The sequence below is a fragment of the Lithobates pipiens genome, unplaced genomic scaffold (genome assembly GCF_037356315.1).
Source record: "Lithobates pipiens isolate NorthernLeopardFrog02 unplaced genomic scaffold, aLitPip1_a1.2 Scaffold_13, whole genome shotgun sequence".
NCBI classification, from domain to species: Eukaryota; Metazoa; Chordata; class Amphibia; order Anura; family Ranidae; genus Lithobates; species Lithobates pipiens.
The window spans coordinates 28,495,853-28,523,235 of NW_027507718.1; the positions used below are offsets into that span (position 1 = coordinate 28,495,853).

The 27,383-nt window shown below is 44.8% G+C and overlaps 1 protein-coding gene across 1 annotated transcript in view; it reads right to left on the reverse strand.

The window, feature by feature from the left end:
- LOC143975839 (transmembrane channel-like protein 1) overlaps positions 1-27,383 on the reverse strand; it is a 123,028-nt gene that overhangs the window by 57,562 nt on the left and 38,083 nt on the right. The window contains exon 12 of the mRNA XM_077478403.1: positions 13,293-13,421. Coding sequence (XP_077334529.1) covers positions 13,293-13,421 — 129 coding nt within the window. The remainder of the gene's footprint in view (positions 1-13,292; positions 13,422-27,383) is intronic.

The following is a 27,383-nucleotide window of genomic DNA, read 5'->3' on the forward strand; positions in this document are numbered from 1 at the left end:
ACATTTGGAGAGGAGAGGAGTCAGCAAGGCCTATGATGATTTGGAGAGGAGTCAACAAGGTCTATGATGAAAGGTACACCTTTCCTACTTTGAAACTGTCAGAAACCATGAATCAGAAGTACAGTTAAATCACACTTGTTTAATAATAATAATAAAAAAAAGGTAAACAGAGTAAACGTAGTCAAAACATAGCTGGAGTTCCGGAACCTGAACGGATAGTCAAACAAGCCAAAATGTCAGGGAGCCAGAGATGAGCATAGTAGAACAGCAAGCAGGATCTGGAGCCAGAAGGATTGTCAGCCAAGCAAGTCTTTAACAGAAACACAGGAGAGCGTCTCTAGAGATGTGACCAAGGCAAAGGCAGAGATCATCTGGACTGGATGGCTTAAGTAGGCAGGACTGAGGAGCAGGATATCATCAACAGGTGAGTCACTGTGGAGAGATAGCAGCTGGCAATTATCCTACAGCTGAGCAGCCAGCTTTGAGAAGGAAGGGCTTAGCCTAGCCCTGACAGAAACATAGAGGTGGATCGCTGATGTTTTGGGGATGTGTGAGCTACAAAGGCACAGGAAATTTGGTCAAAATTGATGGCAAGATGAATGCAGAATGTTATCAAAAAATACTAAAGGAACATTTGCATTAATCAGCCAGGAAGCTGCGCACGGGACATACTTGGAAATTCCAACATGACAATGATCCAAAATACAAGGCCAGGTCGCCCTGTCATTGGCTACAGCAGAATAAAGTGAAGGTTCTGGAGTGGCCATAAATGGCTTCAGCCAAACACTTGCCATGAGTGAAAGAAAAGTTTTTGTGTTATCATCCATATTCTCTGAAAAATCACCAAGAAATAATAAATTCTGTCAGGGTATGTAACCTTATGAGCATAACTGTATTCCCAGTCACCTAAGTAGAAAATAAGTTTAGAGCCCATTCACACCTATACCTCTTACCATGCATCAAGGCACGTAACCAACTTATTAATTGTTTTAAATGGTGCTGGTTCACATCTGTGCAATTCATTAATATGTGTTAGTACAAAAGAATCTGATCAGGAGCATACACAGAAAAATGCTTCCATCCCTAATTGTAGCAAACAAGAGAGAAATTGTGGTCATGGTACTTTGAATAAGGCAATCACTAGATATCAGGAAATAAATATAAAATAAATATAATAATTTATTATACATAGAATAAATTCATGATCAACATCCAGATGTCAGGCATAGATAAACAGATTAATATAAAAAAACAAAACATACACATAATAGTACAATTCATAATATATCGTAATTCCATAAAAAGGTGCATAGTAGATCTCTAAATGGTATATCTTGGCATCTATGGAGCACGATTCATGGACACCTGTTCAATCATCAAGGGCTTGATGCAACAGACTAAATGTGGACCTTATGTTAATATATATGTTTAATAAAGGGTTTCTTTTAAAATGATTAATAAATAACAAAATACCCATGTTACTTACATACATGTTAGCACCATAAACGTCCAACCATATGGAAAGGGGTGAGAGTCAGAGCAACTGCCTCGTTCAGAGCTAAGGCGAGGATAACCCGCCCAGTCCAAAGTCTTTGTTTCTGGGGCTGCGATGCATGGCCTGCCGCTTCCTCCTCATCCAGGGTGTCGACGGGGCTTGTAATGCCACTCATTGGCACCCTACGCACACCCGACCGGGAATTTACCCGCACTGCATTGTCAAGGTTACTCCCTTGTTTCCATGTGATGTCAGGAGTGGGTTGGGAGCCACTCACTTCCGGCACATGCGCCAGATCTGGGCTATCTTTCTCCGCCCATTTGGCATCTGCATGGCGTTGGCGGGGACCCACCCATTGTCATTGGGTTTATTTAGCTGGGGTCGGCCGGGCCCCACTCTGCATTATCCTTTCCCATGGGCAGTCACATTTGGATGTGTTCATCCAATAATTTCACTATAAATAGGAGGATGGTAGACACCTTCACTTTTGAACAGAGCATTTTGATTTAGGTTTCCTTTAGGTATTTAGCAATTGTCCAATGCCTGTTTTTGTTTCTGTTTTTTCTGTTTTTTGGTTTTAGATTTTAGTTGTTTTCATATGCTCACTTTTTACCTTATCACCAGTATATTGTGGAGGACTATTTATCCTAATTTTAATTTTCACTTGGCTCTTTGGAGTCGTGGGTCATTTCACCAAACAATGTCATTTATTATATTAATTAACCTTTTTTTGCATATTCATTCATACACATAATATATTTTTACATACCAGTATGGTTTACACACTTTCTCACACCACGGTTTTGTAGGTGGGGCCCTGGTTTTCCTCTGGCTGGATTTTCCCTTTGGACTGGGTGGTTTATCATCGCCTCTGACTCGGGCGAGATGGTTGCTCTGACTCTCATCCCTTTCCATATGGTTGGGCATTTATGATGCTAACATATATGCAAGTAACATGGGTATTTTTTTATTTATTAATCATTTTAAAAGAAACCCTTTTATATTATATTATATATATATATATATATATATATATATATATACACATACACATATATATATATATATATATATATATATATATATATATATATATATATACATACATACATATATCTCTCTCTCTCTCTCTATATATATATATATATATATATATATATATATATATATATATATATATATATATATATATATATATATATATATATATTACTACAAGGTCCAAATTTTTCCGATAGTCTGTTTCATCAAGCCCATGATGATTGGACAGGCGTCCATGAAACACGTCGAGCTCCATAGATGCCAAGATATACCATTTAGAGATCTACTATGCACCTTTTTATGGAATTATGATATATTATGAAATGTACTATTATGTGTATGTTATGTCCCACGTAATAATATGTAACATAATAATATGTAACATATTATGTGTATGTTAAATCCCACGGCCACAATTTTTCTCTTGTTTGCATTTATATGTGTTGTTTGTTTTTGATGCATCATTATAGGGCCTATTGTTGACAAAAGCAGCTCGTAAAACATGATTGTTGATAATGACATAGAAAAAAGTAAAAACAAAACAACAAAAAAAAAAAAAAGCTCAGAAGTCATTAACTTTTGGGTTGGAATCTACTAATTTGGAATACCAGTATAGTAAAACTGGCTAATTCAATATAACTCAATTATCTGGTTGTCTAATTGCATGATTCCCCAGAAATCATATTGTTTTATATGCAGATATTTGGAAGGATAAAAATGCTGAGATTTACAGTAATTTGCCTTCAGATTTGTCTAAAAGTGGTTCTGAAAGCTCAAGGTTTTTTTTTTACCTTAGTGCATTCTATGCATGAAGGTAAAAAACATTTTTTATGCAGCAGCCCCCCTAATACTTATCTGAGCCCCATTGCGACTCTCAGCTCTCTGGGGACTTTCTCTCCTCATTGGCTGAGACAACAGAGGGAGCCATTGAGGAGAGGGAGAGGACATGGCCGAGCAGCAGATCAGGGCTGCTTTGTGCAAAACCACTGCACAGAGCAGGTAAGTATGACATGTTTGTTATTTTTTAAAAAATTTTAAGAATTGTCTTAAATCTATGTAATTTTAGAGTTAAAATGTTTACTTTTCCATGAAAATTTAAAGTTCCTAAATTACGCAGAAAATGGGATATATTTTTCTTTCAAAAAGTTTTTATTATCATTTCACAGACAGATTACACAGTACATTGTTAAAAGGGTTTAGGTATAACAAAGTATGCAAAACAATGAAACAAACAACTTGCGACATCATACTCAATAACGCGGTACAGACAAGCAAATGTGTATGTCGCTTAAGGCTGTATGGAGAGTATTTGCTGAAAGTTATAGTCAACAGAAATGAGACACTCCGGTTGTATCGGAGTCAGCTAGTTCAGTTACACTCTTCCTTTAAATTAGTTGTAAACAAAGAAATGATGGTACTGCATGTACAGAAAATTTCCACATGGAGAGAGGGGAAAAGACGGAAAGCACAGCTAGAAGAAAACAGAAATAAGGGCAGGAGAATAGAATGAAAGAAAAGGAGAGGTGAAGAATAGGAGGAAAGAAAAGGAGGAGGGTCGGTCAACCGGTCCGCGCAGCCCCAGGCCTTCACAAGCTGGAGACCATCCCAATTCTGCGGGTAATTTAGGGTTCAAATAAATAGGGGTCAAAATCCGGGGGTAGGAAGTATTGTATCCAGGGTTGCCAAATTTTGTAGAATTGGGGCATACGATCGAGGCGTTTCGCCTCTGATTTGGAGTGAATCATGGCCCTTGTAACCCTATTCTTCATTTCTGCCACCGGGAGTGTGGGGGTTTTCCAGGCCTTGGCAATAGTTTGTTTAGCTGCTGTGGTAAGTTGCAGAAACAAAGCCAATTGACTACGAGTGTAGTTATGGGGAGTCAAGTTGAGAAGAGCCAACGAAGGGTCTGGTGAAATAGAATGCCCTGCAAGGGTCGATGCAATCTGGAAGATAGATATCCAAAAACGCTGTGCTACTGGACAAGACCACCATATGTGGAAATGTGTACCCGCTGTGCTACAGCCCCTGAAGCATGTAGCGGGATATCCCGGAACAAATTTGGCTATCCTGGCTGGGACCAAGTACCAGCGCATGTGGACTTTACAATTAGCCTCAGAGGCTATAACATTCTGCGTTGCTCTATTTGTGTTGGTCCAGATTGTGTTCCATGTATCTACTTCGAGGTCTAAATCAAGGTCTGTAGTCCAGCCACTTGTATAGGATGGGAGAGATGTAGGGGGGGAGGTGAAATGAGTGTACAATTGGGAGATAATGCCCCGAGCGTGTGGGTCTGTTTCGCATATTTGCTCGTAAAATGAATTACTATCATGTGGATTAGTAGGTTTAGGCATTGAGTTGAGGAAATGGGCGATCTGTAGGTAACGAAAACATTCGCCATTGGGTATGTGTGATTGGGCCTGGAGTGTAGGGAAAGACCTAACTTTGCCATTGTGCATAAGGGTGCCGATTCGGTCAAGCCCTGCCCTAGACCAAGCCGTAAACAATCCAGGCTCAGAAAAGGCAGGGATAAATGATGGGTGGCCGATAATAGAGAGTAATGGTAAATGACGGGATTTAAGCCGGAAAGATTTATGAGTCTCGTCCCAGATTCTGAGGGAATGGGCTGTGACCGGATTGCTAAGCCTGTTTCTCTGCGTAGGGGAGAGCCACAGGAGATTAGATATGCTTATCGGGGAGACGTCTATAGCCTCGAGGCTGACCCATATCGGGATCTCCGTTTTAGCATGGTATAGAGTGAGTTGTGCAATCTGAGCTGCACAGTAATAGTATCTAAAATTTGGTACTCCAAGTCCACCAAATGACTTGTGGCGGTACATAGTGGCTTTAGTGATTCTAGGCCTAATTGCTCCCCAAATGTATTTGAATACTTTACCTTGTACCAGGCGATGAAAATATAGTGGGACTCGAATCGGAAGGACTCGGTAAAGATATAATAATTTAGGTAACAGTGTCATCTTGACTGCCACTATGCGACCCAACCACGATACGCCCAGCGGCTGCCAAGAGGAAAGGAGACTAGTCAGCTTCCTAAGTAACGGGAGATAGTTATATTGGAACAAATGCAACGGGTCTTTCGTAATGTGGACACCAAGATATGGGATAGAGGATGAGGACCATAGGAAAGGGAAATTGCTGCGAAGAAGATTAAGCTCATCACTCGGCAGAGATACGTCTAAGGCTCTAGATTTAGCCTGGTTGACCTCTAGGCCAGAAATAACAGCGAACTTCTCCAGTAATTTACATAAATTAGGCAACGTCGTATGAGGAGTTGTGACAAACAGCAGTGCATCATCAGCAAACAGACACAATTTATGTGTCGTGTTTGCTATCTCTAAACCCCGGATGTTCGGATCTGCCCTAATTAGTGCAGCCAAGGGTTCGATAGCTAACGCGAACAACAAGGGAGAGAGGGGACATCCTTGTCTCGTTCCTCGCTGTATAGGGAAGCCCTCTGACTTAAAGCCGGCGTAGCGTACATAAGCACAAGGTTGGGTATATAGGGCTCCTATCCATTTGAGAAAGTGAGGACCAAATCCCCAATATTGAAGTATATATTGTAGATAGGGCCAAGACACTGTATCAAATGCCTTGCGTATATCCAGTGAGAGCAAATGCATAGGAATCTTACGAGTTTTAGCAATGTGCTGCAGCAAAATGACCCTCCGGACATTATCGCTGGCTTGTCTCTTAGGAATGAACCCAACCTGGTCCTTATGTATCAGTTTCCCTATTACTGGATTAAGTCGTAGAGCTAGGACCTTGGCCAGAATTTTGACGTCAACATTAAGTAATGATATCGGTCTAAAGTTGGACCATAAAGTTGAATCAGTGTTCGGTTTAGGAATCATCGAAATGATAGCCGTTAACGCATCTCTGCCGAAGGAGTGTTGCTGGAGGAGAGAATTAAAAGATTTAGTTAGAAGGGGGGAGAGGGTGTGGGCAAATTTTTTGTAGTAGGATGCCGGTAAACCGTCTGGGCCAGGCCTTTTATTAGGTTTGAGGGACTTAATAGCTGCAAGGATTTCTACATTGGATATAGGAGCTTCTATTGTTGAACGGTCAGTGTTTGAAAGGTTAGGGAGAGATAGCGGGTGGAGAAGGGAATTCGCCTGGGCGCTAGAGAAGGGTACACCAGGTTCATATAGCTTAGACAGTCGAGTACTGAACTCTGTTAAGATTTTCACAGGGTTATTGGTCATGCCACCTTGTGCCAGCCGAAGCTTAATAGGTTTAAAGGACCTATCAGGTTGCCGTAGGCGCAGTGCCAAAAAGGTGCTAGGCTTGTTCGCCTTTGTATAAAGTGTATGCGCCGATTTGTGAATAGACTTATCTGCCTCTTCAGCAAGCACAAGATCCAGGGCCAACTTGGCCTTATCTAGAGCAAGTCTATTAGTCTCAGTGGGGTCAGACTGAAAGAGAAGAAAGGAACGCTGGTGGTCCTCCTCTAGCTGTTGTAGATGGGCCTGTCTGAATCTCTTAAGGTGAGAGGATACCGAAATGCATGTACCTCGGATAACTGGTTTATTGGCTTCCCAGAGAAGGGTAGGAGATATTCCCGGGGTGTTATTAAAAGAAATATAATCGTTTAAGGCCGTCTGAATGTCTAGACAATAAGATGGGTTAGAAAGCTGAATTTCATTCAGAGACCATGTTCTATCTGTGTTCTGTGGGATTATTGATGAAACTGTCGTAATCACCGCGCTATGGTCAGACCAGGATATCGGGTGTATGCGGGAGTGCAACAGAGTGGGTGCGGCAGCTAGCGGGATGAAGATGTGGTCAATCCTCGAGAAGGATTTATGCGGGTTTGAGTAAAAAGTGTAGTTCCTCTTAAGGGGGTTGCATTTGCGCCATGTATCGAGGAGTGTCGCGTGAGCAAGTTGCTTGCTTAGCCTTTTAGAGAGAGAGACATTTTCTGATGTGTATGGGGACTTATCTAGGTGTGGATGCAGGACTAAGTTGGAATCGCCGCATACGTGCAGCGCTCCTCTAGCATGTGTCTGAATTATCTGTAGTAGATGTGAGAAAAAAGGGTTAGGGTTAGTATTGGGGGCGTAGTACGACACAAAGGTAACTTCCGTGTCCTGTATATGCCCTGAAACTAATAGGTAGCGGCCTTCTGGATCTCTTACTTCCGATGAGAAAGAGAATAGAAGGGAATGGTGAAATGCTAAAAGGACTCCTCTATGCTTCGTGGAGGAGGAGGCTGTGTAAACTTGGGGAAAATTGGCATTGAAAAATTTAGGTGTGGTATGGGCCGCAAAATGCGTTTCTTGTAGAGCGACTACTTGGGCTTTCAAGGAGATAAAGGTTCTAAAGGCCTTGACTCGTTTGTTGGGGGAATTGAGTCCCTTCACATTAAGTGATAAAATGCTCAGGGGGGCCATGAAGTTTGGTAGGAAGAGGCAGACTTTTGCCTACCCAGGGCCGCACGGACCGATCGACCATAAGAGTGAAAAGGGAACGATAGAAAAAGACATGAAAGAAGAAGGGATAGAGTAGAGAACAGAGAATAGAAAAGGCGAAAGGAGAAAAAGAGCGTTGCATGGGGTGGTATGAACCGAACCCAGCAACTAGGGGGAACGACAATCAACCTGCCGACTCGCCAGTCAACAGGGGGTCGCACCATCAGGAGGGGGAGCAGTGACAATTCACCGCTGCGAACCGGTAAAGTAAACACAAACATTTGCAAGTAAAAAACATTGTCAATAACAGAATACGATTCAAACATAAGGTGAGCTGAAAAAATCCAGGGGTATGAACTGTGAAACATAGAGATTATCAAGTAATATCAAGTCTTTTAACCTTGTTATTGCTCTGCTGAGAATTGAGGAGCTGTAACAGCTCAAATAACAGGACGGGAAGGAGGGGACGGGGAACAGGGAGAGAAAGATGGGGGGGAGAGAACAGGGGGAGGAGGGGAACAAGGTAAGGTAAAGGGGGGAACCCAGGAGGATATGTGTAAGCACAGATAATAGAAGCATCGTGCGACACTTCCAGTCTAAGAGTAGTTAAAAATAAACAAATAAACAAATAACTCGCGAGGAGATGATCAGGCCTACGAGTCAGTGACTCGTCAATCCTGGCCAGATCATCGGCCCGCGAGAAAATATCTAGGATGGTCAGAAGGTATATCCATTTCCGGTCTAACTCGGTCGCCACCTGTCACATAGAACAAGTTTAAAGCTTTACAGGTTTAGCGAGTATTGAGGCGAAACAGTATAAAAGGAAACAATGTGGGCATCGAAACAGGAGAGCCCGGTATAGTATGTCTAAGTTAACATCATTAACAAATGAGTCCTGGGAGGGAGAGAAAAAAAAAAAATAGGGGGGGGGGAGGGGGGGCAAATGGCTTGAGGGGTAAAAATGTGGTTAAAGTACTTTGGAGAAAGTGGTAGCGTCTTGGTAAATTTAGTCTCGATTTCCAGCCGGGATCAGTAAAGGCGTGTAGGCCGGCGTTCAAATAGCGTGGGTTTCGTGGTGAGTTCAGGCTACGGCATTAAAAAATTTGGAGAGACAAAAAAGAAACTAGTAACTAAACAAAAGGGGATCAGCGAGGTATGAATACCTTTGGGCTAGGGTAGCTCAATCTAGATGCGGGTTTGGGGGTGCCTCGCCGAGACACAGATAAGCCAGAGAGATCCTGCCGATTCCTCCTCGGGGTAGCCATGTTAGAATAGGGTGTTGCTCGTGCCGGGGTTCGAGGCACCAGATCTCCCTGTGGAGGGGGTGGGGCTGACGGAGCCAGTTGGAGGCTCTCTAAGAGGGCTTGAAGAGTTGCTGGCGTAGAACAGGTGTGTTGCTGTCCCTGGTATGAGAAGTAAAGAGCAAATGGGAACCGCCATGCATATTTAATTTGATGCTGTTGGAGGATTAGCAGCTGCGGCTTCATAGCACGTCTCTTCGCAATTGTCAGTGGGGCTAAATCCGTGAATAGCTGGTAGGAATGGCCCTGGAATTGAAGGTTGTTCTTTTCACGAGCTATAGACATAAGCTGCTCCTTCGTTCGGAAGAAATGTAGTTTAACAATGATATCTCGAGGTGGTCCGTCCGCTTAGCGTCTAGTGAGTGCTCTATGAATACGATCGAACTCTAATCGTTCGATCGGAATAGAAGGGGATAGCTCTTGAAACAAAGCCGTCGTAAAGGACTGGAGATCATCGACTGATTCAGGTATACCTCTCAAACGAAGGTTCGACCGACGCGAACGGTTCTCTGTATCCTCCAGTCGGGTCAGCAGAGCAGCGTTTTCCTCTCGGAGAGCCTCCTGTTCTTGTGCCAGTTCACGTAAATTGAGCTCGGTGTCATCGACCCTGGTTTCCAAGTCCGCCGTTCGTTGGCCCAGCTCACGAATTTCTCGGGAAAGTCTATCGGTTATCTGATCTGAAGTTGTTTTCAACGCTTTCTTGAGCATTAAGTCCATGTGTGCCAGAAAGTCAGCCTGAGACATGCCAGGAACCGGTAGCGTCGGGGAGGCCGGTGGTTCAGGTCTTTCATCTTCCTCCTCGCTACTGCTTTCATGGTCTCGGGGAAGGCTTTGTTGTTGCGCCGCAGCAAGGGCCTTCGCCGCCATTTTAGTGGAGGCACGCGCCAAGGCCTCTTTAATGGGTTTCTGTTTCTGTTTCCCTCGCTGGCCCATAAGAACCATCCCGGGTGAGGGGCAGTGGGATGCCCGAGGATCGGGGCAGGTTCGGGAATCGTTTGCGGCAAAATATAGCGATATATGCCCCGGTTCAGCAGCGGTGAGTGCAGAGCTCTAACGACTTGCGTCCGCCATGCTGAGCTCCGCGCATGCGCCCCAAAAATGGGATATATTTTATATAACAGTTTTATGACAATTGTATAGTTCAAATAATACATACGTGGCAAAAATAATTATTTTAACCCCTGCAGATTTTGTACGGTTGCTCACTTTCAAAGAAATAAAGTGTCTATCATTTTATCATAGGTGTATTTTAAACGATAGAGACAGAATATCAACAACAAATCCAGAAAAAACACAAGATACAAATGTTATAAATTGAGTTTCAGTTTAGTGAGTAAAATATGTATTTGGTCCCCTACCAGCCAACATCAATTCGGGCTCAGACAGACTGGCTACAGTATGTGCTCATGTGGTGCACAGATTAGTCTTGTCAATTTAAGAAGGTGCTCCTAATGACAACTTGTTATGTGTATAAAAGATGCCTGTTCACTGAGTCTTTCATCCATTCAAACCTTAACATCATGGGCAAGACCAAAGAGCTCTCAAAGGATGTCAGGGACAAGATTGTAGACCTGCACAAGGCTGGAATGGGCTACAGGACCATCAGCAAGAAGCTTGGTGAGAAGGAGACAACTGTTGGGGTGATTATTCACAAATAGAAGAAATACAAAATAACCATAAATCGCCCTTGGTCTGAAGCTCCATGCAAGATTGCACCTCATGGGGTAAGGATGATCATGGGAAAAGTGATGGATCTGCCCAGAACTACACGGGAGGAACTTGGGAATGATCTCAAGGCAGGTGGGGCCACAGTCACCAAACAAACCATTGGTAACACAATACGCCACCATGGATCGAAATCCTGCAAAGCCTGCAAGATTCCCCTGCTCAAAAAGGCACATGTACAGGCCCATTTGAAGTTTGCCCATGAACATCTAAATGATTCAGAGAAGGATTGGGAGAAAGTGCTGTGGTCAGATGAGGCCAAAATTGAGCTCTTTGGCATTAACTCGACTTGCCGTTTTTGGAGGAAAAAAATGCTGACTATGACCCTAAGAATTCCATCCCTACAGTCAAGTACGGAGGTGGAAACATTATGCTTTGGGGCGGTTTCTCTGCTAAAAGTACAGGCTGACTTTGCCGCATTGAGGGGCAAATGGATGGGGCCATGTATTGTAAAATCTTGGATGAGAACCTTTCTCCCCCAAGCCAGAACACTGAAGATGGGCCATGGATGGGTCTTCCAGCATGCCAATGACCCAAAACATACCGCCAAGGCAACAAAGAGTGGCTCATGAAGAAGCACATTACAGCGGAGTTCCACCCTAAAGTGGAACTTCCGCTCATCGGAACCCTCCCCCCCTCCGGTGTCACAGTTGGCACCTTTCAGGGGGGTGGGGGGTGCAGATACCCGTCTAAGACAGGTATTTGCACCCACTTCTGGGCATAGACTTCCACATGAGTCTATGCTTCTTCCTGTCGGGTCCCAGAGACAGCGTGGACCATTCCCACCGGGTCCCAGAGACATTTTTTAAGGTCATGGAGTGGTCTAGCCAGTCTCCAGACCTAAATCATATAGACAATTTATGGAGGGAGCTGAAACTTCGAGTTGCCAAGTTACAGCCAAGAAATCTTAAGGATTTACATAGAGAAGATCTGTAAAGAAGAGTACACCAAAATCCCTCCTGAGATGTATACAAACCTGATAATCAACTACAAGAAATGTCTTAACTCTGTGCTTGCCAACAAGGGTTTCTCCACCAACTACTAAGTCACGTTTTGCTTAGGATCAAATACTTATTTTACTCACTGAACTGCAACTCAGTTTATAAAATTTGTATCGTGTGTTTTTTTTTTCTGTATTTTTGGTTGATATTCTGTCTCTATCGTTTAACCACTTCCCACCCGGCGAATGCATATATATGGCCGGGTGGGAGCCGTCTACTCCTGATAGGACGTTCAGGAACGTCCTTCAGGGGTAGCGGGATTGCGTGCGCGCGCGCGCACGCAGCGGCGCGATCCCGATGTGCTCGTGTCACCCGGACACGGCACATCTCAGATCGGCAGGAGGGCTCTGTGATTGGCCCTCCTGATCACATGACGGCCGTGTCCAATCACGGCCGTCATGTGATGTAAACAAACAGCCGGTTGCTAGGCAATCGGCTCTCCTCTCCTCACACGGAAGTCACCGCTGAGGAGAGGAGAGCAGAACGCTGCAGCCGGCTGATGATCAGTGAGTATGGGCTGCTTTTTACAGCTTTTTACTCACTGATCATCAGTGTAGTGTAAACACACAACACACCACACAGTACAAACACAGTCCCCACATATGTCCCCAAAACACACATGTCCCCAAAACATACATGTCCCCAAATAATAAAAACACATGTCCCTAATAATAAATACATGTCCCCCACATATGTCCCACTAAAATCACATGTCCCAATGATTATCTGCACACATATGTACGTGATCACCTGCACACATATGTACATGATCATTTGCGTACATATGTCCGTGATCACACAAACCAATTATTATACACTTAACGGAATTTTTTTTACCAAAAACATGTAGCAGAATACATTTTGGCTTAAATTTATGACAAAATTTGATTTTATTGGATTTCTTTTCAAATAGAAAAAAGAAAATATTGTTTTTTTTCCAAATTTCCGCTATTTTTGCGCTTATATCGTGAATAAATAACACCAAAATAAAGCTCTATTTGTGCGAACAAAATGATAACAATTTCATTTGGGTACAGTGTAGCACGTCCGCGCAATTGTCACTGAAAGCGCTAGAGCGCTGAAAGCTGAAAATTGGGCTGGGAAGGAAGGGGGTGAAAGTGCCCTGTATTGTAGTGGTTAAAATATACCTATGATAAAAATTATAGACCCTTCATTTCTTTGTAAGTGGGCAAACTTACAAAATCTGTAGGGGAACAGATAATTATTTTCCCCACTGTATATACTGTATGTATACATTATATATGTGAAACAGTGATTATACAATGTATATGTGAATACATACCCATCCATATTCCAGATCCCAGCACCAGCAGTAGTTAAAAAAACGTACAAAAACTGCTTGTAAGAAGTCACCAGTAAGAATAGTAACGTATGTGGTCATGATATCATTCACCGTAAGCCGAACAAATTCCTGGAAGAAAATATATAGTAATTTTTGGTGAAAGGGAACTGAAAGGGTAACTCCACTTTTGTGGAGGAAAAAACATAGCGAATCCCCCCAAAAAAAAAAATAATAATAATAATAGAGTATATACAATTACTAAACATTCATTATTTTAATTTATTATTGTTAAAAAATACTTTTCCATTTCAACCTACAGCAATGCTTGAGGTGATTGTATTTTCAGAACAAGCTTCCGGGTTGTATGCCCTTCTTCAATGTCCAAGCAGTACTAATACATGTTGTACACATAGTTTTAGCAAAATGTTAAGTGAGACAACCTATTACGAAAGAAAAACCACAGACAAACATTCACAGCTATGGTAATTAAACTTGGATAGTCAGTGTTTTTGGGGTCATGTTCATGCTTTTATTGATGGCTTTGTCCTTGTAACCTTTCTTCTGGAAGGAATCTGGTATAGATTGACACATTGAAGAAGATTGTCAGGGTCCGCTTAGGTCGAATTGGACAGTGGGGGGGGGGGGGGGGGGTTGGGGGGGGGTGACCCTCAATGTACAGGAATTCTTGGTTGCATTAACTTTACAAATCTCAATTATTTATGACAGAACAGCACTATTGATAATTAAGTGGATTGGTATTCGGGAGAAAGAGTGAACACCAACCAGGGTTTCCATGTTTTATTGAAATTTGAGCTACTTTCTCTCTTCATGGCCACAATTTCTTCCATTTTATAAATATAGTGTACTCTGTTTAACCAATCCTTGACCCCTGGGACTTTTGTAGATTTCCAGTAAATGGGTATGAGAGTTTTGGCTGCAGTAAGTAGGTGTCGTGTGAGTGATTTTTTATATCTGCTTAGAGTAGTGGGGACTATGTTAATCTGAAAAGCTGCTGCATTCAGTTCTAGTTTGGTATCCGTAACATGTTTTATCCAGGTCCTAATTTCAACCCATATGTCCGAGGCTGAGCGGAACCATCTCCTGGCCTTTTGTGGTGTTACATACCATTGAGTAAGGATTTTGTAGGATATTTCCTGGTATCTAGAGCTTAAAGAGCATTTGTGTGTCATGATACACGCCTTTTCCCAATGCTTCTCAGAAATCTTAATTTTGAGATCATGTTCCCATTTCTTCTTATGTTTATAATTATCTGCATGTGGCGTTTTGTTCAGCCAGGTGTATGCAAGAGAAGTGGTATTTGTTACCTGTGATCTCTTGAGGCATAAAGACTCTAAGTGTGTTAGTGGGAGGCGGTATTGAGATTTGTGTTTGCCGTTCACCAGGAAGTCCCTCAGTTGTGTATAAAACCAAAAGCCAGGAAATGATTCATCCACCTTGGCGCGGAGCATTTCAAATGACTTAACATTCGGGCCATTCAAGCAGTGAGAGCTGAGAAGGTCATGTGGTATATTATGTTGCATACCCGGCGTAAAATCAGGATTGTTGGCGATAGGTGTCAGGGGCCCCGGTATGGAGGCAATTTTATATGGGCCTGCTACTTTGTGCCAAATATGGATCGTAATTAGTGGGTGGTTTATTTGTTTGTTTTTCTTGGAGTGAAGGGACCATGGGTAGAAGAGGGTTTGGTGTAGAGATAGGTTGGCTTCTAATTGAACCCAGTCTTTATTTGGGCCATGGCAGTGCCAGTCTATCAATCTGGTGATATGCGAAGCCTGGTGGTATTTTTTGAAGTCGGGTAACCCTACACCCCCTTTGTTTTTAGGTAATGTTAGGAGACGGAGATTAATTCTTGTTTTTTTTGTCGGCCCAGAGAAAGTTTCTTTGTACTGTGAAGTTTTGTGAAAAAGGTTCCTGGGATTCTAATAGGTAGGGCATTAAACATATAGAGGAGTCTGGGGAGTATCGTCATCTTCAGGATCGAAAGTCTACCAAACCACGAGAACAACTTTGGGGTCCACCTACGGAGATCGGTCGTTATTGCGGCTAGCAGAGGTTTGTAATTAGTGTTGTATAATGAGTCAAGGCTGTTTGTTAGGTATATCCCTAGATATTTAAGTGTATTCTGTTCCCGTTTATAAGGGTAGTTATCATTTAACAACGTTAGCTGTTCATGGGGCATGGTGAGGTTAAGTGCTTCAGATTTCGATTGGTTGACTTTAAAGTTAGAGATGTATCCGAAGGTTTTACATTTTTTTGGGAGATTTGGTATGGAAATATGGGGGTTAGATACGAAGAACAGGAGATCATCCGCGTATGCGGCTATTTTGTATTCTCTGTTGCTTACTGTAAATCCTTTTATGTCATTGTTTAAGTTAATTGTCCTTATTAAGGGTTCCAGTGCTATAATAAAGAGTAGGGGAGAGAGGGGACATCGGTGATATCTTATGGCCTGGCTGTGTTGGAAGGCCCGTTTGGTGTGCAATAATCAGGCCATCACCATCAAACCAGCAGATAAAGGGGGGAACAGATTTACAATAGGTGCAATGCTGCTCCTCTATCTACGTGCTGGAACATTTCTGCTACATAAACATAAAGTAAAAAGTCAAACCCCTCAAAAACATATAAACTACACCATATAATTCAGATCTACACAAATCAACATTCATATGTGCAATGCTTTCAAATATAATAGTGATACATATTATGTACACCACATTATTTATACCACACTCTTTCAGTACTATATATTTATTCTGTAACAATCTCTGTAGTATTAATATATATATTCTGTGACAGTCTTTTAAATCATTTCCTTTATGCACTTTTGTTGCTACACTTTACTCCTGAGCACCCTTGTGTCCTCTACCTTGTACACCAGATGCTCACCTTCTTTTTTTGACCTAAGGGTTATAGTAGGTCAAACTGTGCCTTCCCCTTTAAATTTAAGGCCATATATATATATATATATATATATATATATATATATATATATATATATATATTCACTCCTCTCCCCGTGGGGTCCCACGCTTCCTTCATTTGCCTCCTTGGTTTTCCTCCTCACTCTCAGTTGCTATGGACACTGGACAGGTTAACGCTATAGCTTTTTATTTTAGCAAAAGATAAGCTCAAAGAAAGAAGAAATACATCTTCGTAGTGCTCTGTTTAAAAACACTTGCCACCTTTATTAAAACCAAAAATTGCACTCATATGGCTCTGTGCACTTAAAGTGCATGTTACCCCAGCAGATACAGTATGCACCTGCTGTACCATGTACTTGCATGAAAAAGTATCCTGTTCTCTTTTACTGCTTACATTGTGTGAAATCCCTGGTGTTCCTGCTAGTCCCTCTGCTTTTGTATTAAAAACTGACCATGCTAATCAGGAGAGCTCAGCGTGGTGGGAACTCATCCTGCTCTCCTCCAATGATCAGACCTGTCCTGACACGCCAACCCACCCCCCCCACACACACACACACACACACACAGCCTGTTACTGGGAAGATCAGTGCAGTGTGCTGTTGCTTCCTAAAAAGGGGAAAAAAATTAGATATTTCGATCTATACACAAATATTTTGCCTTTCATTTCAGTTTTAAACTAAATTGCTTGATTTTCAAGGTGATCGTTTATAATCACTTTAACTGGTGCACTACAAACACATGCATTGGCCCCTAAAGATGTCAGTGAGGCCAGGCTTCTAGCATAACAACATCACTTGCTTCCTTCACGTTGTGACATCACTGGCTTCACCTATTAAGCGGTACGCCAATCACATGGCTTCATCAGAGGGGTGAGTACCCTGTTTCCCCGAAAATAAGACCTAGCATGATTGTCGGTGATGGCTGCAATATAAGCCCTACCCCCCAAATAAGCCCTAGTTAGAGTCCGTATAGGTCTTATTTTTGGGGAAGCAGGGTAGGGCTTATATTGCAGCCATCACCGACAATCACTCTAGGTCTTATTTTCGGGGAAATAGGGTAGTTGTTATGATGGATACAAACAAATACATATGAGAGGGTCAGAGGCAACTGACAAATGCTAATTACTATAAGAACTGAATTATGATCCAACCCATGCTTTTACTCAACAACTAAAAGATCTCATTAAAACACTAACAATCCACCTACATTCCGAACGTATCAGTGCGATTCTGGATAATCCAAAAATGTGGGAGTTTTTCTGTACATGCTACCCAAGATCCACAAACTAGGAAATCCAGGAAGACCCATCATAACAGGAATGAACACACTTAATGAACAAATCTCAGGCCTTGTAGAAAAAAGTGTTAAAACCATTTATCAAAAAAATTTAGTTTCCTACAAGATATAACAGCTTTTCTGAACAAGCGCAACAATACACAGCAATTACCACCAAACACACTTCTGATGGATGTAACATTTCTGTACAGTAGGGTGACCAGATGTCCCCGGTTTCAGGGGACAGTCCCCAGATTGAGGACACTGTCCCCGGACCAAGTCTGTCCCCGGTTTTGTCCCCGGATTTGACTTCAACAGGAGCCGGGGCAATTTTCAAAGACAGTCAATGCAGAATAAAAAAAAATCTGAATTACACACCCCTGCTCCTACTAGCTTAGGGGGGTGTATTTTTTCCAGTATCCCTTTCTGATGATGTGCTGGTTGGAGCGGATGGACTATTTCTTCAGTTTCTGGCACATGCCCATTCAGCTCCGCTCACATGTTCTGCCTTGGCTCAAATCCCGGCCAGCCGCCTGCCTGCTTATCTCCTTGCCTTCCCCGGCAGAGTAATTTTCCTCCGCTCCCCACCCAGTAGTAGCTGGGGCCCGGAGAGTGAGACCTGAAAGGCTGTGAGGCCGGCGGAGGTGGCAGACAGAGAGAGGCAGCTGAGCTCGGCTGATGATGTCCACAAGCAGGAATAGAGGGGAAGCAGATCCAATCATGGGGCTGCCAGTGCATTCAAGGCTTCAACACAGGTGTGCTTTGTTGGTGTCTGTGAATAGACTATATTGCACTGTGCCTGTCTCTCTGGCATAATGGATGGTATCAGAACTCACAGGCAGCAGGGGGCACTTATTGGTCATAAGTTAACAAAATCAGAACCCAAAAGCCATGTTATGTGACACACTGTGACAGAGCCAGCCAGAGCCATGATAGAGTGTCTGCTGCCTGTGAGTTATCATAATGCTGATGATCTTCACCAGTTGCCGATCGCTTGATAGCAGATTTACTGCTACAGGGTGGTCGCACTGTGCAGGATCACTTATATATATGTGATCCTGCATTTCTGGGTATCAGAGCCAATCAGCGGATCACTTATATATATGTGATCCTGCATTTCTGGGTATCAGAGCCAATCAGCGGATCCGACGGACTCGCCTAGTGGTCTGCCTATGTAAACAAGGTAGTTCGCCATTCTGTCAGTGTGGAAGACATTGATCTTGTGTTCCTGCAAAGCAAGTACAGGGATCTATGTCTTCCCTTAGTAAAACCACCTCCCCCACAGTGAGAAAACACTTGTTAGGCACACCTTTAACCTATTGATTGCCCTAGATGTTATCCCCTTCCCAGCCAGTGTCATTAGTGTCATTACAGTGACAATACATATTTTTAGCACTGATCACTGTATTAGTGTCACTGGTTCCCACAAAGTGTCACTAATGGCGCGTACACACGAGCGGAATGTCCGACAGAAAAAGTCAGACAGAATCTTAGATCTGGGGGGGCAAAGCAATGTGAAATGAAATTTGGAGCCTGAAGCCCCTCAGAGGTGCCTGCCTTTTCCCCAGTTGTCAGGGAAGTGGGGTAAGCAGACATCCCCAGGTGGGGGGGGGTACAGAAAATCCCAGCTAGTGACTATAAGATACTGAGAGGTGTCTTACCTCACCAGTGACATTGGGCCCATCGTAGCTACAGGACGGCACTCTCCTCCTCTTAACGCATTGAGCTCGCATACCATTCCATGTTGCCAGCACACTGTCCGGCTGGCTTAGCCCTTCCTTCTCTGGGCATGGTGCTCAGCTGTCAGGAAAGGTTCCCTCCGCTGGTATTATCAATCATTTGGCATGCAGTACTGCGATCCACCAGCAGGTGTCTCCTGCTGGAATTATGTCATCTTTGGTCCGCAGTACTGGTGTCCACCAGCGGAGGGATCCTGGCAGTATGGAGCAGGTATTGCCCTCTGCAGTCAGGCGTCACATGACTGACAGCAGCCATTATAAATACCCGGCAAGTTCATATACACTTCGCCTTGGTATTGTCCTTGAGCCCTGACCTGCAGCCTGTTTGATACCTGATCCCTGTTACCTGATCCCTGTTACCTGATCCCTGTTACCTGATCCCTGTTACCTGATCCCTGTTACCTGATCCCTGCATCCTGCCTCCTGTACCTGTTCCCTTTCTCCTTGTCCCCCTATTCTGCTACCTCCTATTTATGACCCCGGCCTGGCTTGACTACGATTCTGGTACTCCCTTTGTTACATTATACTGGTTTATTTGCTTATCACACAGTTCTGGTCACATCTGGTTCATGACAGAATACCAAGGCCATTCCTGACCAGAAGTGGCTGCACAGGGGAACCATTTGCTTCAGTTTGGTTGCAAACATGAATGCTGATGAGATCATTTATCTTTCTCTGCTGGCATCTGAGAGTGGTGATTATTGCCGCCAGGCTTTGAAAGGATGGTCTAGTGACCAGTTGTTTGCAGCTATGCGTTTGGCTCACTCCCTGGTTGATCAGGGTTATATATTGTTTGGGGAGGTGCAGCCTTTGATAAAGATCTGTACTGAGCTAGCCCTGCCCTGTATCCCAGATGGCCGTGATGATTTCACTCCTCCTTTTGATATGAATCAGGTTGTATCTTTAGTATGGCTTTTTGAAGATGATCCTTCTGATTTTTGTGAACACTACTCAGCCTGTTCCCCACAGGTGATTGCTGAGTGCATTGTATCTACTCAGTCTTTTGTTAGACAGGGAGGCTTAAAACTTCAGTTTGTACAACCCATACTTTCAGCATGGTCTGACATGGTGCAATCAGCCCCAGCCAAACAATCCACCTCTGCCATCAGGTATGAGCCTACCCAAAAGTATGTTTCCCCATCAGCCATGTCAACCTCAGTTGCAGCCCAGTACACGCTGCTCCCAACCAAATACTCCTATCCAGTCTCTGCTCCCTGTACTTACCCTGCATTCAACCCACCTGCCTCCTCTCCGCTGTCTACAAACCCACAAGTTCTTTCCCCAGCTACTGGTACCTCTTCTCTGCCATATCACAATCCTCCTTTCCAGTCTGCTGCACCCCTTATTTACAGTCCTGCAGTCACCTACAGAGCTTCAGTAGCTAAGCCAAAGAAAAAGCGAAAGTTTTTCCCAACCAAAATGATCTTACCATTAACCCAACCTGCCTCCACACCTACCAATCTGTCCCAGCCCAGAGTGCCAGAGCCGGAGTTCAAGCCTGATGTTCCGGCCTTCCAGCCTGACGCCTTCCAGCCTGATGTCCCGGCCTTCCAGCCTGACGCCTTCCAGCCTGATGTCCCGGCCTTCCAGCCAGACGCCTTCCAGCCTGATGTCCCGGCCTTCCAGCCAGACGCCTTCCAGCCTGATGTCCCGGCCTTCCAGCCAGACGCCTTCCAGCCTGATGTCCCGGCCTTCCAGCCAGACGCCTTCCAGCCTGATGTCCCGGCCTTCCAGCCAGACGCCTTCCACCCTGATGCCTTGCAGTCTGATGTCCCGGCCTTGCAGTCTGATGTCCCGGCCTCGCAGTCCGATTCCTTCAAGTCTGATGTCCCGGCCTCGCAGTCCGATTCCTTCCAGTCTGATGTCCCGGCCTCGCAGTCCGATTCCTTCCAGTCTGATGCCTTCCAGTCTGATGTTCCGGCCTTGCAGTCCGATGCCTTCCAGTCTGATGCCCCGGCCTTCCAGTCCGATGCCTTCCAGTCTGATGCCCCGGCCTTCCAGTCCGATGCCTTCCAGTCTGATGCCCCGGCCTTCCAGTCCGACGCCTTCCAGTCTGATGCGCCGGCCTTCCAGTCTGACGCCTTCCAGTCTGATGCCCCGGCCTTCCAGTCTGATGCCTTCCAGTCTGATGCCCCGGCCTTCCAGCCAGACGCCTTCCAGCCTGATGTCCCGGCCTTCCAGCCAGACGCCTTCCAGCCTGATGTCCCGGCCTTCCAGCCAGACGCCTTCCAGCCTGATGTCCCGGCCTTCCAGCCAGACGCCTTCCAGTCTGATGTCCCGGCCTTTCAGTCTGATGTCTTGCAGTCTGATGTCCCGGCCTTCCAGCCAGACGCCTTCCAGCCTGATGTCCCGGCCTTCCAGTCTGATGTCTTGCAGTCTGATGTCCCGGCCTTTCAGTCTGATGCCTTCCAGTCTGATGCCCCGGCCTTCCAGTCGGATGCCTTCCAGTCTGATGCCCCGGCCTTCCAGTCTGATGCCTTCCAGTCTGATGCCCCGGCCTTCCAGTCTGATGCCCCGGCCTCCCAGTCTGATGCCTTCCAGTCTGATGCCCCGGCCTTCCAGTCTGATGCCTTCCAGTCTGATGCCCCGGCCTTCCAGTCGGATGCCTTCCAGTCTGATGCCCCGGCCTTCCAGTCTGATGCCTTCCAGTCTGATGCCCCGGCCTTCCAGTCTGATGCCTTCCAGTCTGATGCCCCGGCCTTCCAGTCTGATGCCTTCCAGTTCGATGCCCCGGCCTTCCAGTCTGATGCCTTCCAGTCTGATGCCCCAGCCTTCCAGTCTGATGCCCCGGCCTTCCAGTCTGATGCCTTCCAGTCTGATGCCCCGGCCTTCCAGTCTGATGCCCCGGCCTCCCAGTCTGATGCCTTCCAGTCTGATGCCCCGGCCTCCCAGTCTGATGCCTTCCAGTCTGATGCCCCGGCCTCCCAGTCTGATGCCTTCCAGTCTGATGCCCCGGCCTCCCAGTCTGATGCCTTCCAGTCTGATGCCCCGGCCTTCCAGTCTGATGCCCCGGCCTTCCAGTCTGATGCCTTCCAGTCTGATGCCCCGGCCTTCCAGTCTGATGCCTTCCAGTCTGATGCCCCGGCCTTCCAGTCTGATGCCTTCCAGTCTGATGCCCCGGCCTTCCAGTCTGATGCCTTCCAGTCCGATGCCCCGGCCTTCCAGTCTGATGCCTTCCAGTCCGATGCCCCAGCCTTCCAGTCTGATGCCTTCCAGTCCGATGCCCCGGCCTTCCAGTCTGATGCCTTCCAGTCCGATGCCCCGGCCTTCCAGTCTGATGCCTTCCAGTCCGATGCCCCGGCCTTCCAGTCTGATGTCCCGGCCTTCCAGTCTGATGTCCCGGCCTTCCAGTCTGATGTCCCGGCCTTCCAGTCTGATGTCCCGGCCTTCCAGTCTGATGCCTTCCAGTCTGATGTCCCGGCCTTGCAGTCTGATACTTTCCAGTCTGATGTCCCGGCCTTGCAGTCTGATACTTTCCAGTCTGATGTCCCGGCCCTGCAGTCTGATGCCTTCCAGTCTGATGTCCCGGCCCTGCAGTCTGATGCCTTCCAGTCTGATGTTCCGGCCTTGCAGTCTGATGCCTTCCAGTCTGATGTTCCGGCCTTGCAGTCTGATGCCTTCCAGTCTGATGTCCCGGCCTCGCAGTCCGACGCCTTCCAGTCTGATGTCCCGGCCTCGCAGTCCGACGCCTTCCAGTCTGATGTCCCGGCATTGCAGTCCGATGCCTTCCAGTCTGATGTGCCTGCTGTCCAGCCTGATGTGCCTGCTGTCCAGCCTGATGTGCCTGCTGTCCAGCCTGATGTGCCTGCCTTCCAGCCTGACGTGCCGCTGCCCGCCTTCCAGCCTGACGTGCCGCTGCCCGCCTTCCAGCCTGACGTGCCGCTGCCCGCCTTCCAGCTTGACGTTCCAGCTTCCCGGCCCGATGTGGTTCTGTCTGCTGCTCTGCTTGAAGTGTCTGTTACCCAACCTAATGTGACTTTGCCCATAGCCCAGCTTGACGCAGTGGACTTTCCCCAGCAACTGCTAGTTGGAGCGTCCGGAGGTCGCTCCTTTGAGGGGGGGTACTGTCAGGAAAGGTTCCCTCCGCTGGTATTATCAATCATTTGGCATGCAGTACTGCGATCCACCAGCAGGTGTCTCCTGCTGGAATTATGTCATCTTTGGTCCGCAGTACTGGTGTCCACCAGCGGAGGGATCCTGGCAGTATGGAGCAGGTATTGCCCTCTGCAGTCAGGCATCACATGACTGACAGCAGCCATTATAAATACCCGGCAAGTTCATATACACTTCGCCTTGGTATTGTCCTTGAGCCCTGACCTGCAGCCTGTTTGATACCTGATCCCTGTTACCTGATCCCTGTTACCTGATCCCTGTTACCTGATCCCTGTTACCTGATCCCTGTTACCTGATCCCTGCATCCCTGATCCCTGCACCTGTTCCCTTTCTCCTTGTCCCCCTATTCTGCTACCTCCTATTTATGACCCCGGCCTGGCTTGACTACGATTCTGGTACTCCCTTTGTTACATTATACTGGTTTATTTGCTTATCACACAGTTCTGGTCACATCTGGTTCATGACATCAGCTGTCAGCTAATTGCCAGCTCTCATCTCTCTCCACAGTTACCAGCTGTTCCTGATCATGCTCGTCTGACCTGCCTACTTAAAGCTGTCCAGCTCACTTCACCTCTGCCTTCGCCTTGGTCACATCACAAGAAACCATCTCCTGCGGTTCTGTTTTAAGACTGGCTTGCTGACATCCCTTCTGGCTCCTTATCCTGCTTGCTGTTGCTCTACTTGGATCCCTGACTTCTGGCCTGGCTGATTACCCGATCTGGTTATTGAACTCTGGCCTGGCTGACTACTCAATCTGGTTACTGGACTCTGGCTATGCTTTGACTACGCTTTCTCTATTTACCTTTTTATTTTTATTCAATAAACAAGTGTGATTTAATTGTACTTCTGTCTCGATCTGATTCACGGTTTCTGACACACACAGCACAGGCACTTCCCCATCCTGGGCTGTTCACACCCCATGCTCCTCTCCATTCAGGAAATTGCTCACAGCTCCTCCCCAGCCAATGAGAACAGAGGGGTGTGGACTGTGGAAGGCAAAGTGGAAGCCCAGTACTGGAGCACGGCTGTGGGGCCCCATGGCAAATAAGAGCTGAACTTTGTGAAGGATATGATAATATGACAGGGAGGCTGCAGGGGCCCCCTGAAGCTAGGGGCAGGGTTGCGATTGTGACCCCTGCAACCCCTTATGCTACGCCCATGGGTACTGCTATGGGAAGTAAAATGGCACACCAATATGCAAATTTTTTTATGACTGACCTACAGGGAAATTCCCTAATAGCATACAACAATGGTCACATAGATACTTTGGCTATATTGATGATATTTTTATCATATGGGCACAAGAAAAAAAAAATTGTACTAATTGATCAACACCTTTCATCCATCAATCAAACAAAAACCACTATTTAAGCACACATGCCAATTTCCTAGACACCACAATATCCATTGGGTATGACAAGCTGCCACTGAAAGTTCCAGCATTCACCCCCCGCCCCAGCACACCATACACAGCCAGGCCATAAGACACAGCAGAATGTGCTCAGACCCAGAAGACTCTAAACATCTCAAAATTTTAGCAGATTCCTTCCACAAAGAAGGTAAAAATGACAAAACCATCAATCAAAGAGAAAAATAACCATGTACCTCTAGTAACCACATACAAGCCAGCACTAGCAGGGATACAAAAGATAATTAAAGATTATGCAGCCCATCATAACAGAGGAGGAAACTATGAAAGAAATCTTCCAAGAATCTGGCTTTCATGCAACCACCCAATCTCAGACAGAAACTAATCAGCAGGAAATTCCATTCTGAGTATGAAGTCACAAATAAAGGAACTAAGCCTTGCAACAAAAATGCTGTAAACTGTGCAACCAAATCAATCCATTAAAAAGTGTCACACACAAAAAAGGACCTTCAATATCATAGAATTATACAGCTGTACTTCCAGTAATGTTGTGCACCTTATCCAATCCAAGAAATGCAACAAAGGATCTTTTGTTGGTAAAAGAGGACAAAAATTACAAACAATAATGAATTTACACAGACACGCCATTAAAGGGCATAAGGAAGCTCATTTATGCAAACCTGTGAGACATCATTTCTTACAAGCAGACCACACTATAGAAGACATGAATGTTTAATTCTTAAAGGGAACTTCAAAACTACTCAGGAAAGTAATTTTTTTTAACTAAGAATGATAATTCTATTTGACACAAAAGATAATGGACTAAATGTGGACCTTAATTTCCTAAATCAGTATCCAACAGTTTAAGACCACCCTCCTCTCTGTGACTGTTACTTCCCCTCCCAGTCTATAGTCCAGGGATATGCAATTAGCGGACCTCCAGTTGTTGCAAAACTACAAGTCCCATCATGCCTCTGGGTGTCATGCTTGTGGCTGTCAGAGTCTCGCTATGCCTCATGGGACTGGTAGTTCTGCAACAGTTGGAGGTCCACTAATTGCATATCCCTGCTATAGTCCTTTTCTTATCTCATTAACTATCCAAGTTTAATTACCATTGCTGTGTATGTTTGTTTTTTCCTAATAGATTGTCTTACTTAACTTACTTGTGTATTAGTACTGCTTGGACCTTGAAGAAGGGGGTACACCCCGAAAGCTTGCCCTGAAAATGTGGATGGTAGTGCAAATAAAAAGTATCATGGATATTACTCAGTTCAACTTGCAACAATGTAATTGTCTCTAAAATTCAATGCAATATGGCAACCTGGAGATATTCTGTACACCAAAGTGTGCTAAATGCCTCTGAAAATCTAATTTCCTGCTTGTGATATGCACACGGATTTTTACAGAATTCTGCATTAAAAATCAAGTCAGGTTTTAGCCATCCACTGCAACAGTATCGTTTTTTATTATACTCCTTAAGGGTTAATTACTAGTAAAGGGATGCAATCTCTCTCATGAGAACACCAAACGTGCACTAGGTGATTATAGTGAACCATATTCTCCCATTCAGAATCAGTCAGAACAGGGCATAGTCAAACAAAAAGCTAATTTTTCAAAGTAAAAACAGGTAGGAATCTGCATCAAAGTTTGTTAAAATTCTTGCAATGTACATTGATTACCCAAAATGGATTGGTTTTTTTTTCTCAACAAAAGTGGAGTTACTCTTTAATCACTTGACCTCCGGAAGATTAAATCCCCTTCATGACCAGGCCAATGCATTAAACCTCATACACACGATCGGATTTTCAGCAGGGAATTGTGTGATGACAGCCTGTTTGCCTAAAATCCAACCGTTAGTACGCTGCATCAGACAATTGTTGTCCAAATTTTGGTCAACAAATATTGGATGGCAGGCTAGTACATTTTCGGCGGACAATGGTCTGATTTTCGTATCGTCCATCACACAAAAGTCCAAAGTACAAACACTTTGCTTGGTTGGAATCAGTGCTCACCAAACACGACATTAGCAGAAGGTGCCCAAAGGGTGGCGCTCAAGAGCTGAAATTCCACGTAGTACGTCACTACGTTCACGTTTGTTGGCCGACAATTGTGTGCCGTTAGTATGCAAGACAAAATCCAGGTGCACGCCCTTCGGACAAAAGTCTGAGACTCTGTTGGCCAACAATCTGATCATGTGTACGAGGCTTTACTTTGACAATTGCGTTGTTGTGTGAACCTGTACACAAATAGAAAAAATTTGCGCCATAAACAGAAAAAGACCGTCAATTTTGGAAAAAAAACAAACAATACTTTTTACTTTCTGCTATAAAACATACCCAATAAAAAATGTAAAAAATCTAATTTCTTCATCAATTTAGGCTAATATGTATTCTGCATATTTTTGGTAAAATAAATCCCAATAAGCGTATATTGATTGGTTTGTGCAAAAATTATAACATCTACAAATTAAGAGTTATTTTTATTTACTAGTAATGGCGTCGATCAGCGACTTATAGAGGGATTGCAATATTGAGGCAGACAAATTAGACACCTAACACTTTGACACTTTTTGAGGACAAATGACACTAATACAGTAATCAGTGCTAAAAAACATGCACTGTCACTGTACTAATGACACTGGCTGGGAAGGGGT